This window comes from Thermobia domestica, chromosome 1, assembly GCF_964235325.1.
Source record: "Thermobia domestica chromosome 1, izTheDome1.hap1.1, whole genome shotgun sequence".
Taxonomy (NCBI): domain Eukaryota; kingdom Metazoa; phylum Arthropoda; class Insecta; order Zygentoma; family Lepismatidae; genus Thermobia; species Thermobia domestica.
This window is the reverse complement of record NC_137454.1, coordinates 154,314,810-154,331,648: the sequence shown is the minus strand read 5'-3', so window position 1 is coordinate 154,331,648 and position 16,839 is coordinate 154,314,810. Positions and strand designations below refer to the sequence as shown.

The following is a 16,839-nucleotide window of genomic DNA, read 5'->3' as shown; positions in this document are numbered from 1 at the left end:
ATAAGCATCCCATTGGCTTTTAGGGAAAATTTGCTAATAAAATGAGGTGTCACATGCTATGGGCTTCATTTTTCAAAACTTCACTTTAATTCAGAATGGCGGATTTCAATATGACTGCCGTCAAGATTACCCTTAACGTACCACTTCCCTCTAGGCCTAATATGTATTACCGAATCTTTTATCAACTTATTAGCATTAATACGCGGGTTAGAAGCGGAGATAAGGGTCTTACGCACATAGTAAGTATAAACAATTAATATGCCTGTACTTTTCCCCAAATGTGCGTATCTTAAAACTAACTTCACCTTTGTTTTCCTGATTAAATTCTAGCCCGAAATTATGTATCATATTACCCTATTCCCATTTAAAAAATTTGACCTTAATTCAAAATGGCGGATTTCAAGATGGTTGCCGTCAAGGTCGTACCTACCATACGACTTTGACTTTCCCCCAGGCTTTACATGTATCCACATGGTTGTTCTTCACTTTTTTCATTTGAAATTTTTAACTTGAAATTTTCCGTTAAAAGGTTTATTTCCATTTCAGTTATCCGTGTAACACAGTTTCCGTTTAATAAAGAGCATTTAACAGGTATTTCATTCTTAATTTCCTGGGACCGAGAAATGTTTCCGATCAAGACAAATTTCCGTTTAATAAGGAGTCCATTGAAGGCAGATTTCACTGTATATTGAGAAAAAACTATAGAAATTGCCTGCCCCCACACACGCACCTTAGAAAAGTGGAATTTTCTAAAACGCTGGGACACGTGTCCGCTTATTATATTTCTAATAAGGAGTTCGTGTACAAAGTTTCATTTTCCAAATGTGAGGGGCTCGTGAGAAACTGTATTTTTCGCATACATTTTAAACACCTTTCCTCCTTAATATATGGTTTTATGAAAGTGACAGATAAAATCCCCGCTCGAGTCAAGTGTTATGTTCAAAAATTCATTTCAAACGGTTAAGCTGTTTTCTTCTGATAATAAGACAGGCATCGATTTGGATGTGGAGAAAAAATACGGAAATTTCTCTCGTCTCCCATTAGAACCAGAATTTTTCAAAAACGCTAGGACACACGGAAATTTATGTTTAATATTGAGCTTATGTACTGCGCTGAGCTAACTTAGAGGTCCTAAGATGTAATTTTGTCATAAATTTTAAATCCCCTTCCCTTAGAATATGCAGCACTCCCCTATTCCCCTGATTGTCCACCTTCGACTATTTCCTGTTCCCTAATCTGAAGTCACCATTAAAAGGGCAACTTTTTGACAATGTTGAAAGCATCCAAGCTGCTATGACGACGTCATTACGGAAAATACCACAAACTGAGTTGCAGAAGTCGTTCTACTTCTTGCGCGAATGTGCCACTCACTGTATTGACGCAGGAGGGATGTACTTTGAATAATAAATAGATGTAATTACATTATCTGATTTGTTTGGTCACAAAATTACTCATTACTTAATTGTCGGACAGTGTGTGTATATATATTATTTCACGCTAAAGCGTTGTTGAACGGCCTTAATGACATTCGTTTTCTATGTTCCAAGTTACTGAAACTTCTCTTCCGTCTACTATTACTCTTCGGTGATGTTGTTTGAGCATGAGTTCTGCATGTTGTCATCACCTTGCACACTTATCCTTGTGTCAACCTAACACTCTGGCCACCTTAGATACACTTGCTCCAATTAATTGCGCCCTATAATTTGTGTGACCTATTGGAAACTGAAAGAGGTCTCTCGTTTTGCACCACTATTATATGCCCGTTTCAACACACTTCCGTTACATCCCACATGACGTACTATAATCACGTAACACCAATAACAACGGCCAGGTGCCGGAATGCATCTTTAGTGTTACGACCTCAAACATCTAACCTATTGGAAATTACAGATGTTTTGTTCTTTTGGTAATCAGTACATCGAGCTGTTAAAGAAAAGAATGTATGCACTTTAAATATGTTAATACGATACGCTTCAATTCGCGTTGGCTAAGGTTCAACGCGTATTACTGTCATTCAACAATACTAACAGATGGTGTTAGTGTTAATCGATACGATGCAATGCAAGCAGTTGAGGAAGTGCGGTGATGGCCCAACTACAATTGTCATTCGAGCAGGGAAAAGCATTCTGAAATGGTATTGTAATTTCGAGAATGTCTGTGAAGTGCAACGATACTAGAGGCACGACTATTTAATTGAACAGCCAACACGTCTAAGGATTGATTGCTTGTTCGATAAGTTTGAAAGAGAAGGAACAGTGATGGATTTGCACAAAGGAAGGTCAGGTCGATCTTGTATAGACACAAGTAGAGCGTCATCTATGTAGGTGTTAGATGCATTCATACACTCACCACAGAAATCAACACAACAATATTCACAACGTAAAATAGGAGTGAGTAGAAAAAGTGTAAGCACGGAGCAAAGTGGGAAGCTTTTGCTCCATAACTTTTACACTCGTTGAATGAGGACGACCAAGCCAGAATAATTCAGTCGCTGTTTCTTGCACAGGTGGAAAAGGCTGCTAAATTTGTTTGCAAAATGGTGTAGTATGATGAGGCACAGTTTGAATAAAATAGCACGATTATTTGGCACAACTGTGTGTACTGGACCTCCGAAAATCAACATGTTCATGTCGAGCAAGTGATCAGTTCTCCAAGATGAAATATGTTGGCCAGGTTTACTTAGAAACGCTGAACACGTTAATTTTCCCATTCATTAGGGCTTTGTTTGGTAACGATCCATTTCTTATTCAACAGAATGGCTCTACGCCGCAATTTCTTGCGGATATACGCGCCTACCTGGATAACACTGAACTAGAATAGGACCAAGAGGCCAGATTGAGTAACCCGCTCCCACATTCGCCTGATTTAACCTCCTTAGATCTTTACTTGTGGGGAACCATCAAGAACGTATTTTACAGTAAGAAGTCATAGTCACTAGTGGAACTGCGGCATGAAGTTGAAATGGCCTGTAAAACAATTCTGGTGGTTACTGTGAAGGATGTCATCAGGAATGTAGATCACCGTGTTCAAAGGTGTTTGGAGACTGAGGTTTCCAGTTTGAACACTTATTGTAATTGTATGAAGAAACGATGTTTAAAGTCGCCATCCCGGCCATTTAACTGGACGCTTCTGTGTTTTTTCTCTTTTTCCCTCTCCTGTTTGTTCGTTTCCTTATGAAATATGCACAAAATCACCTGAGTCACTCTTGAAAAGTTAATCGAAATTCGTCAATGGAATTTCGAAGTTAGAACATATTCTGAAATTGTAACACATTTCGGAATTATGACACGTACAAAATTGGGAAATTCTGAAACATGTTACGAAAATTACGAAATTTTGTAGTTATGGACATTCTTAATTTCGGAATTTTAAGTTGCAGTTGTGAACACTCCTAATTTGTGGTGTGTCTAATTCTAATTGTCAGTATAGCCCTTCACTCGGGCGTTTAATTTTCTGTTTTTCATATAATCTTAAAGTTCGGGTGAAAGATCTGACTTTTTGTGTATTCTTTACTCGTCTAGTGGCTCCCACCTAGATCTGCTAGGAAAATGAACTAGTATTTCTATACATACATGAGATAGTCGGTAAAGTGCCGTAAGTGAAGTTATTAGAAGATATCTTTCTTGACTGGATAGATTGGCTATGTCGACTATACGAGAAGATCTGTGATTAGACGGGGGCTCGAGAAATAGACAGAAAACACAGAAAGTTAGCTATGTGACTAGCGTTAGGCCGGAAGATGGTGATTCAATTCCTTGCCAGTCTAGTGTTCAGATATCTGATACACAATACACCCTCCATTCCAAAAGAAACCGAACGTTTTAAAAAAACAAAAAAGCAATGTACATTTTGGAACAAATCATTTTTATTAATCAATGTATTCCCCTTCTGCATCGATACACATATTTGCACGCTCCAACAAGTTGTCAAACGACTTTTCCATGTCCTTTATTGGAATGGTCTTTAGGACGGCGGTCGTCGCCTTCTCAATGGCATCAATCGATGCGTGCCACTTTCCTTTCATCGCCAAATGCAGTTTCGGGAACAGATAGAAATCGCACGGAGCGAGATCTGGTGAATAGGGCGAATGATGCAACCGAATAATGTGATTTTTGACCAAAAATTCAGTTACAAGTCGCGAACGATGTGATGGTGCACTATCGTCCAAAAGAGTCCAACTGCCGATTTCGCGATATTCGGGCCGAATACGACGAATTCTTGCCAGCAAACGCTTCATGACGCCTAAGTAAAACTCTCCAGTGACTGTCTGGCCGGGCTGAACAAATTCTTTGTGGATAATTCCTTTTGAATCGTAAAAACAAATCAGCATCACCTTAACTTTTGACTTCACCAAGCGACTTTTTTTTGGGTGTTCCTTCATCCGGCGCTCTCCATTCAGCACTTTGCCGCTTTGTTTCGGGCTCATATTCAAAACACCACGTCTCGTCACCAGTTACAATCGATTTCAAGAAGTTTCGATCCTGCCGAGCACTTTTAACGATGTCTGAAATGCGCAATTCGATCAACTTTTTGGTCTTCGGTGAGTTTGTGTGGTACAAACCGCGAATTAACCTTCTTAAGGCCCAAAACTTCGGTCAAAATGCGGTATGCGGTTGTTTGAGGAATGCCTAATTCCATTTCAATAACTTTCACCGACGTTTTTTTGTTATGTTTGATGAATTCACGCACTTTTTCGATGTTTTCTTCCGATAATCCGGTTCTGGGACGGCCTGATCTTTCGTCATCATCCAGCGTCTCTCTACCCGATTTGAATCGCCTGAACCACTCGTAAACTGCGTACGGGATAGACCTCATCACCATATGCATTTTGTAGCATTTGGTGCGTTTCACTAAAAGTTTTACCCAGTTTAACACAAAACTCAATTGCAGCTCGTTGTTTGAAACTCATTTTCCGACCGATGTACACAACACACTGACAGTTGAAACGCGATAACTTTGTTGCCGTGCATCCAAATGTCATGACATTTATACCAGTTGTCAATGAGGGACTACGCCATCTACCGGTAAAATATTACAACAGATGGCACTAGTGGTACTATTTGTTTTCAAAAGTTCGGTTTCTTTTGGAATGGAGGGTGTAGTACTGTGTGGAAATGTAGTATGTCCCTGTATTTGTTGTAGTTTCGTGGATGGGAATACAAGACATTGTTTCAAGGCAAAGGTAGACTGTCAGATTTATGTTAACATCACTATATTTGTTGAATTTAAATATAATTATACATAATATTATCAATAATATTTATATTTTTCAAAACTTCCTACATTGCAGATTTGACGAGTCATTACAACCATATTCTGACGGCACTCTTAGCTTCCCCTTCCTTGAAGAAGAAAGCTCTGTCATTTTATGAAGAAGCAAAACGCCCTACCCGTCCAGGTTCATTTGAACGAGTATCTGTACTAACAACAGTGCCATTGGCGTATAGAGGCTTATTAATTGAGCTGGTTGACTTGCAGGACTTTGAAAAAGCTTTGTGCTTGTATAACAAGGCTGCGTTACACAATGTCTATAACATATATGGTCGTTATGAGGTAAGACTGATACTAAACAATTATTCTTCTATTTTGCGAATAGTAGTTGGAAAATAAGTTTTCCCTCTTTTGTTTCGAAAATCTTAAAGCAGTGGGGCATACAAGACATCGGTTTAAGGCGAGAACTATCCGTACGTCATTTGGTGATGTACGACCAAGATCCTGCAGATTACGTTATCGCAGTGCTAGCAGAATGTTCGGGTGAGCGGCCATTCTGTGCCCAGAAAGTATGGAGGCTCAAACAATCAATGTTCAGCAGTATTGTCAAAGCTGACAAGATTGAAGTATACTTATTCGCAGAAAGCAGCCTGGCCTTCTGACATCGAGCATTCTTCTTTTGGATAACAATGCGATACCATACTCGGCGGCGGTAATGAAAAACATCTTGCTACCCTCAATTGGGAGCACCTAGCCTATCCACGTACAGTCGCAGCCTCGCGTCTGCCTCTGTCTCACCTCTGTCCATAATCCCAGGAGAAACTTATTTTCCGGCTTATCCTCGTACATAATGTATATTTTTTTAAGTCTTTTAAGGGAAGAAATGTTTGCGAGCTGGATTGATGTGAGGATTTAGTTAGAAACTATATTCTTTAGTAGAATTTGTAAATCATATGTAATAATGATGAACTTAAGCAAATTTATGTATTCCGTTATAAAAAATTTGAACTCGAATTGATTTAACTTAGATGCAAATATTAAGGATCAGGCTGATCGAATCAAAGTGCTGGATGTCAGTCTCTAGTTGACAGACTTGTGTATGATTTGTCCCATTAATTCTGTTATTTCTTTAAAATAACGTTCTTACAGCTCACAAGAATACCTCGGACTGTTAAAATACGAACATTCTGGCAAATCGAGGAAATACACATGGTATTTTATATCTTTTTAAAAGGCTTGAAGGACGACCCAGATTATGTCTCAAATTTGGAGCAACCTGTAAATATGGAAAATTTTAAAATTATGGTGCTCTTCGAGGTAAGTTACACATTAGATGTTCAATTGAAATGGAAAAATTACTTGCTCGTTATTTTGTTACGTATAAGAAAGCATAGGTATTTTAATTTTGACATATTGTTAAATATTTAAACAGTTGTAAGACTACTTTACAGAAATTCATATATCGTAACAGGGTCCATACACTACCTGAAAAACCTTGAAATCTCAGGGAAATTGATTTTGGAAGAAAAAAAATCCTGGATAATTCAGGGAAATCGATCATATCTAGTAAAACACCTGGACATATCATGGAAATTGAGTTAAATATTTTTGTATATTTTGAATGTGTTCAAGTATAAAACAAAGTTTAGGATATTTTAAATTTAATTTATTTTAATTATTTATTTTCTTGTGACTCAATATTTAATTGCAAACGTTCATTGGGAAGAAGGGTGGCCATTCTTAAATATATAAATATATTATTCTTAAAATTTATGTGTTCTCGTACTGTTAGTTTCTTCCACTATACCTGGAAATTGCAAAATTAATATCTGGAAAACCTGGAAAATTCAGGGAAATTGAGCACTATTTTTGTATGAACCCTGTATCAACTAGTTTTGCTATATTTCTTTTATCTTACTTCGTTCTTACCCAGTCTAGTGACGCCAAGTTTTACGAACTCTTCTAGGACCTTTAAGTGTATCATCACATATATAATATGTATAAGCGCTGATGAAAACTGAAAGATGTAAGATGCCGAAAAGACGAGAAAATTAATTTTAAACCTATTTCTATTTCTAAAGTTGTGAGGCAAGGGCAGGAAAGTTTCACAAAGGTGGCTTAACCAATTAATAAAAAAATCAAATAGTGGAAAAATGCGACTGGGCGGAAAATCAAAATTATGTCACAGGCTTATTATAACGGTGCATTTATTATTGTTCTACCTTGCCAGTCCCCAGAGCACGCACAGACTTTGTCTTGAGCTCAGTCCTCAGTAGTTCAGATAAGTGCTGTTAAAACTCGAGCCTTGGAATTGTAATGAGGATAAAGTAGCATGTTACAGGTGCGGAAGTTGAAGATTCGACGATTTCAGACTTGCCTGAACTCGCATGTTTTTCGATACGTAAAATAAGGGAAGTCAAAATCGTCCGTAGAACAAACAACAATGAAACGTAAAACACTTTTGGTAATAAATGATAATGCACCAAATTATCTGTACATACGCTCGGATCTTTTATACTTAGACTGGAGAATTTCTTAATTACTTTTGAATCGAATGTATTTTGGAGGTGTGACCCATGGAGTAAGTCGTCGCCCTTTTACTGTATTAAAACAGCATTTTGTTTCTGCTGTAGCTATAGAAGTTAACACGATGTCCACCAATTTTGATACCTCATGAAATATGTCTTATTTATTCATTGTTACGCAGAGAACTAATAAATTGCTGTTGCTGTTAATTTGGCACAAAATATCTTTGTAGTACACGGCCCCTAGACCGGATTTGAGTTTTTTAAATTATTATTATTATTATTATTATTATTACCCAGCATCGGATAAGAACAGGAAGCAATTGTGAAGTTATTTGTTGGGAAGAAATGTTTAAAGTGTGGAAATTTGTGTAAATTCACTACTGAAAACAGGCGTAGTACCAGGGTGTCTACTGGTCATGAAAGTCATGAAAAAGTCATATATTTTGCTTAGTGGTCATGAAAGCCATGAAAAAGTCCTTTATTTACCCAACTGGTCATGAAAATCTGAAATCTCAGAGTATATTTTTATAGTTCATACTTTTATACCTCATACTGCATGTACTGAAACAGTTGTCAAGATGTCCATTTTTGTGTTCACTTTTTTTTTCTTTTTTTTTCTTTTTTTTTTAAGTTTTGATGTGATACTAGTATGCAGACTGTGAGAAAAAAATATTTGTAAAAGTACCCTTGAAAAAAGAGAAGAAAGAAGGCATCAGACCCCATCCAGGATGAAGGTTCCATTATGAACAAATTCAGTAGGTCTTATCAGTATGTGTATGTACGCTAATTTCAAATATGACACGATGGAAAAGAATTGGATATTTACGTAATCAGTCTTTTCTTGTAAAGGAAAATTATAAATTTAGAATTCAGAGTACATAAAATGCAGATAAAAAACCTAGCTGAATGTAACGGGACTGTTCACAAGATTTTTTAAATCTATAGAACCTGGTAATCCTTAAACCCATACTTGAACCGCAATAATAAATTTGTTTACTGCCTTTTAAATTGCTCTTGCATCTTAAAATTAGTTGTCAGATAATCGACATTATGTACATTAGACAAATAAGAACATAATGTGATCTTCATCTTAACCGATGCACCACTGATGGTAGGGGTTTATTATTACTAATGGTAAATTTTTATCGCCATGGTCATGAAAATTTGAACAAAAAGGTCATGAAAAGTCATGAAAAAGTCATGAATTTACTTTCTGGTATTCCAGTAGACACCCTGAGTACTGATTCTATTCAAACTTATCTCTCATTTGCGTAACTAATGTCAGATGCTTACTTAGCATCGTGCTCCACAGTAAATATAAATCTAGGCATTTTTTTCAAGTCCAGGAACACATCTAAAAAGAAGAAAAACAAGAATTCTTTGTTCAGTAGTTTTTAATGTGTGTCAGCTTCACTTTTGTCGTCCCAAAGCACTTATTTTTATGTTCTCGAAACACTTCAGCTCCTTTTTATTTTTTATTGCTGAAGTATATAACGCTTGAATTGAAATTTCACTTCGTTTCAGATACTTTTGAGAGCAATCAATGGCATCAATCTCTGACTAAGACTGCATCATTTTGCAGATCATATAAAAAGTTAACTAATTGTAATGATTAATTAACACTCACCTATAATTAAATGATATTTATATTCCTAGTATAATTTCGGCAGCCAATTCTGTTGTTTTCGACGGCTACTCAGTGATGAAGAACTTCGGCTTCACAATTCACAATATATATATATATATAATATTACATTCATAGGTGAGCGTTAATTAATCTTAACAAAAAATTTGCTAGATGATATACAGGGAATAGACAAAAAAATCTAAAAACACTTCATACAGGACACGTAAGTTTGACCCTCCACTGTACAACACGTGTTGCGGTTGCCGATCGTGTTTGTTTTCAATGTGTCATGTGGACCTTCCACTTCCGTTAGCAGTAACCAGTTCACCTGTGAGTGTCGTAGTGTGAAAGTGGTGCGGTAAAATGGGCGACCTCACAGACTTCCAAAGAGGCATGATCGTTGGTGCACGTCTGGTTGGAGCTTCAGTGGCAACAGTGGCGAACATTGTGGGGGTATCGAAAGGCACTGTGTCCAATGTCACGAGGGCATACACAATTCATGGGCAAATGACGTCTGCAAAGCACAACAAGTAATCGAAAGACAATCCTGTCAGATAGGGACCGGTCGGCATTAAAACGGATTGTAGCAGCTAAAAAGAAGACCACTGCAATGAAAATTACGTCTGAACTCAATTCCGGCCTACAGAACCTGGTTTCATCGAAAACAGTGCGACGGAAACTTCATAAAATGAAAAATTTATGGCAGCGCCGCTATCGCCAAACCCCTGATCACAGCAGTAAATGCGAAGAGGCGTATCCAGTGGTGCAAGGACCACAAGGCGTGGACACATGAGGAGTGGAAACACGTAATGTGGTCCGATGAATCGACCTTCACCTTGTTTCCAACAACCGGAGAACACCGTCGCAGGCCTATGATACAGACTGCCTGCTCCCAATTGTAAAGTATGGGGGTGGTTCTGTTACAATATGGGCAGTGATATCGTGGTTTTCTGCAGGTCCTATCATAGCCCTGCATGGAATGATGAATGCTAAGACGTATGAGGCCATTTTGGGGGACCAGGTTCTACCCATGGCCCAAATATTGTTCGCTGATGTTGATGGCATCTACCAAGATGATTTGGCACCCTGTCACGCTGCAAAAACGGTGAAATCATGGTTTGAGGAGCGTGACCAGGAGCTATCACACTTCCCATGGGTCCCACAATCATCAGATCTGAACATCATTGAGTCATTGTGGTCTGAGTTAGAAAGGCGTGTTCGGTCTCATTACCCTCCACCAGCATCCCTTAAAGAACTGGAGCATGTTTTGGAGGAACAATGGTACAAAATCCGCACACCACGATTCAGGAGCTGTATACGTCCATTCCACGTCGGATCCGAGCTGTTTTGTACGCAAAAGGAAGCCCCACACCATACTAGGTATGATTTTCACACTTTTGCAAACGTTTTAGATTTTTTTGTCCAACCCCTGTATGTACGAGGGTCACTACGAAAGTTTTGAGATGTGAAATAACTTACATACTTAAAATCAATTTAACACTTACATTTTCTCAAAGTATTCACCATTACACTGTACACACTTTTGCATCCTCGAAAACCACTTTTGGAAGCAGTGTTGCCAGTCTTTTTCTTCGAGTGTTGAAAGTTCATTCTCGTAAGCCACTACAGCTTCTTCAGGGCTGCAAAATATCTTCCCACGCATGCCATCTTTGATCCTCGGGAACAGAAAAAAAATCACACGGGGCCAGGTGAGGGCTATACGGCGGATTAGTCATAAGTTTGACCTGCGTAGATTCTAAAAACCGAATTGTGATGTTGGCCGTGTGTGCGGACGCGTTGTCATGATGAAGCAGGATCCCACGCAATCCAGTTCTTGGACGCCGTTCCCGAAGCTTCTGGAACACTTTTGTTAGGCAAACAGTGGTGTACCACTAAGCAGTAAGAGTCCTTTGTTCTTCAAATGGAACAGATGCAACATGGCCAGATTTGGAGAAGAAAGTTGCGACCATCTTCTTCCCTACCACTTTGCGGTCGCTTCACTTTCGTGGGTGGATTTTCGTCTGGAAAGATCCAAACTATAGACTGACGTTTATTTTCAGGGACAAATTGATAGATCCAAGTCTAATCACCAATAATAATGTCAGAGACGCGTCGAGAATTGCCTCCATCAAATCTTGCAAGCATTTCTTCACGCCATTCTACACGCATGCGTTCTGCTGTTCAGTCAAAGTGTGTGGCACCCAACGAGATGAAATCTTTCTGAGCCGAAGATGATCATGAAGAATTTTTGTTACTGCTGGCGATCCAATGTTCACTGTAGATTCAATGTCTTTGAAAGTTGTTCGAGGATTTTGTCGAATCATTTGTTCCACAGCGGCAATGTTTTCATCTGACACAGCTGTGGCCGGACTTCCAGCTCTCTCTTCATCTTCAAGCGATGTCCGGCCTCTTCTGAATTCACCAAACCACCGAAAAATTGTAGCACGGGAAGGAGCAAGGTCCCCAAATGCCCCCTGCAAACGGTCAAGGCTTTGTGTCTCGTTCAAACCACTTTTAAAATCGTAAAGGATCATTGCCCGAAAATGTTCCCTTTCGAGCTCCATTCTAGACAGCCGAATACTGCTCACATCAACAAACAAGTGAAGACGATAGGGCCACGTCGATAAGCGAGGCGAGTTGAAACTTGCTTCGCTTCTTCGCTCTGGATATCACTACCGAACGCAATTGTTGGAATTCAAATACTGTGCCACAACAATGCGTATCTCAAAACTTTCGTAGTGACCCTCGTATTAAAGTAATTCTAATAATAGTTGCGAAGAACACTCTCATGCAACTGGTTGGTGACATAACAGTGAACATACATTTCCAAAAGGAAAAACCGTTTTCATTAAAAGTTAAACACTACCGCAGCACCGTTGTAAGTTTGGAGCACTTTTTTTTTTTTTTTTTTTTTTTTTTTTTTTTAATGAAACTTTATTATGAAATTGATCTGATAAGAAGCCGAAGTTTCGTTATTAACACATTACATAATTTCTCTGTACACGTGTCTGTAAAAGCTACCGAAAAGAATGATTTTTTTCTACAAGTTTGCCCTTATTTACACTAGTGGTCCCCCAAGCCTTCAGCTTGTCTGCAAATACCTAAATAAATTTCTTGAAACTTAAAGTTTGAAAAAAACAGATTGTCATTTTTGAAATTAAAAATTTCAAAGTATAAAATAAAACTTATTGTATTTTTTTCTAGTTCTAAGCTTCGTAGTGTACTACTACTGTAAAAAGTTTAATGGGAGTCTCATCCTTATTGTGTTGGGAGTCTTCAAAATTTAATTTTTTGAAAATTGCCTGAAATATTTCAAGGGGGCAAATTTGAATAATGTCAAATTTTCACAAAACAGTCTTACGTAGCAACAAGTGATTAAAATTTAATCGCTGATTTTTGACTAGCTTTTGAGTCGGCAGTTATTTTGTTTTGATGTCGCAAAATTACAAGAAGTGGCGCATTGTGAAATAGGATTAAAACTGTGCTGAAGATTGAAGTAATACAGTTAACCTTGACCCAAAAAACAGAAACAGTTTTTAATCCATTTTCATCTTCTTAAAATGTCATTGCTGAAAAAAAGAGAGATTTGATTTCTATACATAGTTTGATTGAAGCATCAACCTGTAGCAGTTGTTAAACACTGTTGGTGATAGTTTCCTTAGGACCGTACTAGTTGGCATCATCACTCTATCATCTTTAAAATTTGAAAAGAAGTTTCGTGTCCATATGGATGAAAAAAGTTAATAAAAAGATAGTGGTTTTCCTCACTTGTTTCTTTAATTTTCTCGATCCACCAGATCATTATTCATATACACACACCTAAATACCTTCCAGTGATGTGGTTTCGTGATTATATTAGTGTCTTGTATCGGAAGTATATAAATTGAACTAGGCAAGTGAATATCCGCTTAATGAGGACAAAGGCATAGCAACTGAATTCTCGTATATGGTATCCCTAAGTCTCAATCTATCCACTCTACTTGCACATTTATATATATACATACATCTAGAAATAATCGGTAAAATATTCAGATTTTTAAAAGCCCTTAAGTGATGGCAGCAATGCGTCATCACCAAAACACCATGCACATGCCGTTTATGACTTGTCGGGAGAGTTATTACAGTTAAGGAGAAATGTCTTAACTTCAGTACAAAGGCAGCCAGCTGAAGACTGTTTGATCGCACCACTTTAAAGAAAGTTTATTTTATTTGTGTTCTTTTGCATTTTGATTAAACGTTAATCTAAATATGAGCTTCTGTTAATACAATGGTTTATGAATTGCCTAAGCTGAAGAACTACATACAACAAAACAGCGTTTATTTTTTAATTTTTTTTTTCATGAGAACATGATTAACAATTAATTTGTTCCTGTAAAATATAACTACAACAAATAACGTGCATAATTGTACTTACTATATATTTTAATACCTAACATATTTGGTCTAGGAATTAATTCGTGCGGTTGGTACGCACACATTGAAGCTGTAGTACAAACACAAAATACATAAATACCTTAAGAAAAATATTGTCCATCGCTAGCCACCACTTTCGCCCATCTGTCAGGCAATGTACGGATTCCGTGGCGAAAGAAGTCCTCATCCTTGGAAGCGATCCAGTCAGAGACCCATGTTTCGATATCTTCTGAAGAAGTAAACCGCTGTCCAATCAAATCGTTGTTCATGCAATCGAACAAGTAGTAGTCCGAAGGTGCAACGTCTGGTGAATACGGCGGGTGGGGTAAAACTTCCCATCCGACATTTTCTAAATAGGTTTTGACCGGTTTTGCGACATGTGGGCGAGCGTTATCATGTTGAACAATAAGTTTATCATGTCTGTTCTCCCATTCTGGTCGTGTTCTGGCCAGAGCTTGCTTCAAACGCATTAATTGTCGTCGATAACGTTCTCCATTCATAGTTTCACCCGGTTGCAGCAGCTCATAGTACACCACACCTTTCATATCCCACCATATGCACAGCATAACCTTTGCACAGTGAATATCTCGTTTTGGTTGTGATGGACCTGGTTCACCTGGTTTCACCCAGGCCTTTTTTCGTTTAGGGTTCTCGTAATGGATCCACTTCTCATCACCCGTAATAATTCGATGCAGAAACCCCTTTCTGCTCTGTCGTTGAAGCAGCAATTCGCAAATGGTTTTTCGTCTTTCAACGTCTCTGTCTTTCAATTCATGTGGAACCCAATGTGACATCTTTTGAATCATTCCCATGGCTTTCAAGCGTTTGGAGACTGTTGTTTGATCAACGCCTAATGCTGCTGCAAGTTGTTCCTGCGTTTGACACGAATCCTGCTCGAGCAATGCTGTCAATTCTTCGTCTTGAAATTTTTTTGGCTGTCCAGCTCGCTCTTGGTCTGCCAAGCCGAAATCACCACTTCTAAACCGTGCAAACCACTTCTGACACGTTCGCTCAGCTAGAGCATGGTCACCATACACTTCCACCAAAATACGATGACTTTCAGTCGCACTTTTCTGCATGTTAAAGTAATGCAGCAGGACACCCCGCAAAAACACTTTATCAGGCACAAATTGCGCCATGTTCACTTAACTACAAACTGGTGTTGTTGACGCTTTAATCCACTGCCCTATACTACGAACGATACGCGATGACAGGGGTTTGCAACACATGTGTGGATACACGGAACTGTGGGACGCTCCGTTCGTTGCGCCATCTCTTGTCCAACCGCACGAATTAATTCCTAGACCAAATATATAATTTAGTTGTAGAATAAACCATTATTTTAGATGTATTTTAGTTGTTCGTCAACTGAATTTCGCCAAATAAAACAGCAACTCAGAAAGTAGTCAGGTCTCAGTGTTCAGTTTTAGCCACTAGTTACTACACAAATAACGATTATTTTGTGAAAATTTAAGATTTTTCAAGTATGTCTCTTGAAATATTTTCTTTTGAACATACCTGATTTTCAAAAAATAGCGGTTTGAAAACAAACAAAAAAAAAAAAAAAAAAAAAAAAGAAAAGAAAAGAAAAGAAAGAATGAGGTTCCCATACATAAAACTTTCTTAGGAAGTGGTATACCAAAAAGCTTATATCTTTAAAAAACTGTATTTTTTCTTTAAAATTTTTAATTTCAAAAATGACAAATTGCATTTTTCAATCTTACACTTCCAAGAAATTCATTCAGGTATTTGTAGTGTTGTAGGCTTAAATGTCCATGAACTTTCTTTCAAACTTTTTTTGTTTGAAATTAATACCTTCAAAAATTACGGAACTGTGGCATTTACGCTAACTTTCGTAAAAAGCAAAATAGGCTTAAGCGCTTGTTCAAAATGCCCACTTGGACAAAAACTGAACATCTAAAAATGAATGAATGCTTGTTTGCAATTCTAAATATAGTACAACTTCCTGTACTTTTTTTTTTAAATAATGAATCTTGTCGAAATAACGAAAAGAAATATCTACAGAAACTGATTTGTTACACATTATTTCACAACGCAACTCCACAATGTAACTCAGTATTCAGAGATAAATGCAAGTTTATTTATATATATAATATCTCATATCTAACCTGGTGTTTAAGAACAATTTTGTTTTAGCATCTTAGCCTTCGTCTGTCAGTCATATCGATCATATCACAGTTTCGATTGATCGTGCTGTACTGATATCAAGAACAGAAGTTACTGTGAACTAATAAAAGTAGAACTCAAGGTAGGTCCTAAAAGAATTTTTTAACGTTTAAAAAGAATGAAGTACTGTTAAGAGATGTAAAGTCTTCATTAAAATACAAATAAAAGGCAATACAGAACTGTGCGATATATTTGGTGGTTGGATTTGAGTTTAGCACCTGTTTCAGCACCGAGGACCTATATGAGATTAGGACCTAGAGCTCAACGTTTGCTCCAAAGTACATAAACTCCCACCGAGAATTATAATCTGCTTTTCTGTATTTTATATATTGCAATTATTTTTAATGAAACTGGCTCGGTTTCTAATTAAAATTATTTACGTTACTCTACGACACCAAATATTTGTTTGTAATTCTGCATATCCCATATCTATCGTTTTTTCCCCCCTTCCTTCAAAAAATCGTATAATCTTCCCTTTTACTCCCTGAATAATCTGCTAGCCCTAGCAGAGAAGAATATAAAATTGTTTACTAATCTCGAGTGACGAGGGCGTTTTTTGGCTGGTTCATATCGCATATTTTGATGCAGATTTCTGTCAGGTTGCATCATACGAGTTAATGCAAGGTCTTACTAAGCCACCTCAAGCCTTTTGTATTTATTTTACATTGACTATGTCAGTGGAATGTCCACAAGAGTAGGTAAAACATGGAAAAACTCACTTGAAGAAGTCAGAGCTATTATATTTGGTTCAGAGGAAAATTATAGCTACAACACGAGCAAAACAACTTAAGATACATACTAACATGTTTTTCTATGCTTATACAAAAAACGATAACAGAAAAAAATGGGAGGGCCTGGCCCATTGGACCTTTA

General features: G+C 37.6%; 1 protein-coding gene across 2 annotated transcripts in view; it reads left to right on the top strand.

The window, feature by feature from the left end:
* Positions 1-16,839, top strand: part of LOC145690164 (uncharacterized) — a 165,102-nt gene that overhangs the window by 125,003 nt on the left and 23,260 nt on the right. For both annotated transcript variants that reach the window (XM_081764789.1, XM_081764799.1), the window contains 2 exons: positions 5,291-5,553; positions 6,361-6,528. In XM_081764789.1, coding sequence (XP_081620915.1) covers positions 5,291-5,553; positions 6,361-6,528 — 431 coding nt within the window. The remainder of the gene's footprint in view (positions 1-5,290; positions 5,554-6,360; positions 6,529-16,839) is intronic.